This window comes from Buceros rhinoceros, unplaced genomic scaffold (assembly GCF_000710305.1).
Source record: "Buceros rhinoceros silvestris isolate BGI_N320 unplaced genomic scaffold, ASM71030v1 scaffold8005, whole genome shotgun sequence".
In the NCBI taxonomy this organism is placed as follows: domain Eukaryota; kingdom Metazoa; phylum Chordata; class Aves; order Bucerotiformes; family Bucerotidae; genus Buceros; species Buceros rhinoceros.
Genome location: NW_010414505.1, coordinates 140 through 877, shown reverse-complemented (window position 1 = coordinate 877; position 738 = coordinate 140). Strand labels below are relative to the sequence as shown.

General features: G+C 42.5%; 1 protein-coding gene across 1 annotated transcript in view; it reads right to left on the bottom strand.

Moving 5' to 3' along the window:
• The window catches only part of PTPRD (protein tyrosine phosphatase, receptor type, D), a gene marked incomplete at both ends in the record, with an annotated part of 68,691 nt that extends 68,232 nt beyond the window's left edge, over nucleotides 1-459 (bottom strand). Inside the window, one exon of the mRNA XM_010137111.1 lies at nucleotides 3-459. Within this exon, the coding sequence (XP_010135413.1) occupies nucleotides 3-459 (457 nt within the window). The remainder of the gene's footprint in view (nucleotides 1-2) is intronic.
• Nucleotides 460-738: the final 279 nt, after the last annotated feature.

Below are 738 nucleotides of genomic sequence, written 5' to 3'. Positions count from 1 at the left end.
CAGCAGGAACAACAGGGAGTTCAACTGGCTGGTAAGCAACATTGATATCTCTGTACAAGATGGTATATTTGGTGATAATGCCATTTCTTTCTGCCAACAGGGGCATCTGCCAAGTTAATTGAACTGATGTAGAAGTAGAGCTTTCGGAGTGGAGATTTTGGGGAAATCCACTGGGCACCTCTTCGGGAACAGAAATCTCTTTAACCATCTCCTCCCCAAAGCCCACTTTATTTCTAGCTGAGAGCCTGAAGACATAAGAAGCTCCTTTGTGAATGTCTGTGGCCGTGAAGTGATCTTCCTTCTCTGAGAACTCCATGGTCGTAAATGTATCCATGTCTTTGCGACCAAACTTCAGGCGATAACCCTGCAGCGGGCCAAAAGTGTCCACAGGAGGGTGCCACTGAATTAGAGCCGTGTTCATCTGTGTGTGGCTAATCACAAGCCGAGGTTTGCCTGGAACTGTAGCACAATGTTATTTAAAGATGATAAATACAAACAGAATTGCATGTACAATTCTTGAGGCTAGTTTTAGCAGGAATAGGGATAAATTTTCTCTTCCTTCATTCCTCTCTCAGTTCCACAAATTACTGTCTTACGGAAGAAATAACGTCTGCCTCCTGCACTATTGAGTCATATGGTATAATGAGCTACGATAGTAAAGCCATTTACTGCTGTCTTTTTCTCTTACCATTATTTCTAATTACAGAGAACAATCAGAGGCACAGTCAAGAAGTAAAA